Source organism: Gekko japonicus, unplaced genomic scaffold (assembly GCF_001447785.1).
Source record: "Gekko japonicus isolate JY-2015 unplaced genomic scaffold, Gekko_japonicus_V1.1 scaffold2871, whole genome shotgun sequence".
In the NCBI taxonomy this organism is placed as follows: domain Eukaryota; kingdom Metazoa; phylum Chordata; class Lepidosauria; order Squamata; family Gekkonidae; genus Gekko; species Gekko japonicus.
Genome location: NW_015162039.1, coordinates 165468 through 168137, shown reverse-complemented (window position 1 = coordinate 168137; position 2670 = coordinate 165468). Strand labels below are relative to the sequence as shown.

The 2670-nt window shown below is 42.8% G+C and overlaps 1 protein-coding gene across 1 annotated transcript in view; it reads left to right on the top strand.

Moving 5' to 3' along the window:
* Positions 1–525: 525 nt before the first annotated feature.
* The window catches only part of PMS1 (PMS1 homolog 1, mismatch repair system component), a 77008-nt gene continuing 74863 nt past the window's right edge, over positions 526–2670 (top strand). Inside the window, exon 1 of the mRNA XM_015405579.1 lies at positions 526–657. Within this exon, the coding sequence (XP_015261065.1) occupies positions 526–657 (132 nt within the window). The remainder of the gene's footprint in view (positions 658–2670) is intronic.

The window sequence follows — 2670 nt, the reverse complement described above, 5'->3', positions numbered from 1 at the left end:
ACTCTCGGATGTATGCCATCTGGGCCTGGTGATTTATCAGTTTTTGAGTTGTCTATCAGTTTTAGGACCTCCTCTCTCGTCACCTCAATCTGACTCAGGTCTTTCAACACCCCTCCCGAACTCAGCGGTTCTGGAGTGGGCAAGCACTTCTCATCTTCCACAGTGAAGACAGAGGCAAAAAATGCATTTAGCTTCTCAGCCATTTCGCTATCATCCTTCAGTACTCCTTTTACCCCTTGGTCACCCAAGGGCCCCACTGCCTCCCTGGCTGGTTTCCTGCTCCTAATGTATTTGAAGAAAGTTTTATTGTTGGTTTTTACGTTTTTTGCTATATGCTCCTCATATTCCCTTTTTGCCTGCCTGACCACAGACTTGCATTTTATTTGCCATAGCCTGTGTTGTATCTGACCACGTTCACCTCTGTGGAGGCTATAAGGCATTAGCTGAGGATTTAGAAACCTGTCGTGCTTTTCCAAAATTTTAAATTTAATTTATTTCCCCCCCTATTTATTCCAGGCCCTCAAAATGAAGCAGTTGCCAGCAGACACAGTCCGAATCCTTTCCAGCTCACAGGTGATCACATCGGTCGTCAGCGTGGTTAAAGAGTTGGTGGAAAACTCCCTGGATGCCAAAGCGACAAGTATCGACGTCAAATTGGTAAACCGTATTATGCTCAAATTCAGATGAAAATGTGGGCGGGAATAAAATAACATGTCTTTGTATGGCACGAAGATGCTGGCATTGGTTTTCAAGATGGTCGCACCGGAGCCGATGTGCTTCTGAGAACGCTGAAGGCTTTGCAAGTTTTTTTTTTCCCTACTGAGCATAATAGACTATAAGATTTGTGGACTCCCTGCTTTTATATCTGTTTTCTGGCTGTGTTGTTGAATGCCCGCTGAAAGACTGTTTTGTTGCTATTGTGCTATTATCCTGCTGCGCTCCGATAAGGAGTGAAATCACATGCAAGATGCCAGCAGTAGGTTGTTGTGTTGATGCTTGAACATAGTGGTTCTCGACTGGTGGTGTGGTTGAGGTGCAGAAGACGTCTAGGCAGGGCACAGGGCTTCGTAACAATGAGTGTAAGTATTCGCTGGATTCGAGTCACGCAGCACCTTCAAGACCATACCAACAAGATTTTCAGGGTACGAGCTGTCAAGAGTTATAGCTCTCTTCATCAGATACAAGTAGGGATGGAGATCCCTGAGTCCTTATATACCACTCTGAAGGCGGAACGCCCTCACTAAACATTCTCTTGAAAGCTTATACCCCCAAAATCTTGTTTGTCTCTAATGTGCTACCGGACTAATCCAGGTGTTCTACTGCAGACCAACATGACTGTTCTCTGAAACAAAGAATTTGCTTTCCCTCAGTCCCTGTGTCCACCTATAAGTGGTGTCTCCTGCTGACACTACCTGCCCCAGCTGTGACCTTTCAACATGCAATCATTAGTAACAGAATGCCTGTAAACATGAGAACATAAGAAGTGTTCTGCTGGATCAGACCCAGTGGTCCATCTAGTCCAGCATCCTGTCTCACACTGCGGCCAGTCAGTCCTCATGGAAGGCCAACAACATGGCAGAGGGGTTGAGGCCTTCCTAAGAACAGAAGAAGAGCCCTGCTGGATCAGACCAGTGGTCCATCTAGTCCAGCATCCTGTCTCACACAGGGGCCAACCAGTTCCTCTGGACGGACGACAACAGGGCATGGAGGCTGAGGCTTTCCTAAGAACATAAGAAGATCCTTGCTGGATCAGACCAGTGGTCCATCTAGTCCAGCATCCTGTAGTAACTCACCTTAGTCTTTAAGGTGCTACTGGACTCTTGCTCTTTTCTACTGTACTAACATGGCTACCCATCTTTGATCTAGTGGCCATCCAATTCCTCTGGAGGGCCAACAACAAGGCAAAGAGGTTGAGCCCTTCCCCTGATGTTGCCTCCTGGCTCTGGGATTCAGAAGCTTAGTGCCTCTGAATGTGGAGGTTCTCCTCAGTCACCATGGCTAGTAGCCATTGATAGACTTATTTAGAGATGTAAAATTTCCAGAAATTTTGAAGCCATGAGGAAAAAAACATTCCCTCCTGGAAAAAAAAGGAAATTTTCTGAAAAATTGAAGAAATGCAATATTAGTAACCTTTACCGATTGAAAATCACTTTATTTTTGGAACATAAAATGCAGTGTGCATAAATTGACTTGGCATAAACGTATCATGTTTCATATATCAAAAGTACAGCTTATTGAGAAAATAAAAACAAATTAAATTTGCTTAAAAAAATTTTTTTTTGTTACAAATGGAACGATGAGGTCCAGAAATATAAAGAACACCTGAACTATAAGGAACCTCTTTTATCAGTTTATGAAAGCAGGCAAACCCCCATCCTCCAATAAAAACTGAATTGTATCCTCTGTATTTTCTCGGTATTTGAATTGTATTCCAGCATTTGCTTATCCTCAGTATACAGGAATTGCAATGATTTGATACTTTACAGAGTATCTTACATAAAGGGCTTCATGTTGTATAGTTTTTAGAAATAATATTGGAAGATTAAATATATGAAGACTTTGTCACAAACATGGTATTTATCATTGTAAAATACAATGTTCCATAATTCATTTTTTTCCAATTTTTCTGGGGGGGAAATGGTTTTGGAAAAAACTCAGGTGGGGGGGACA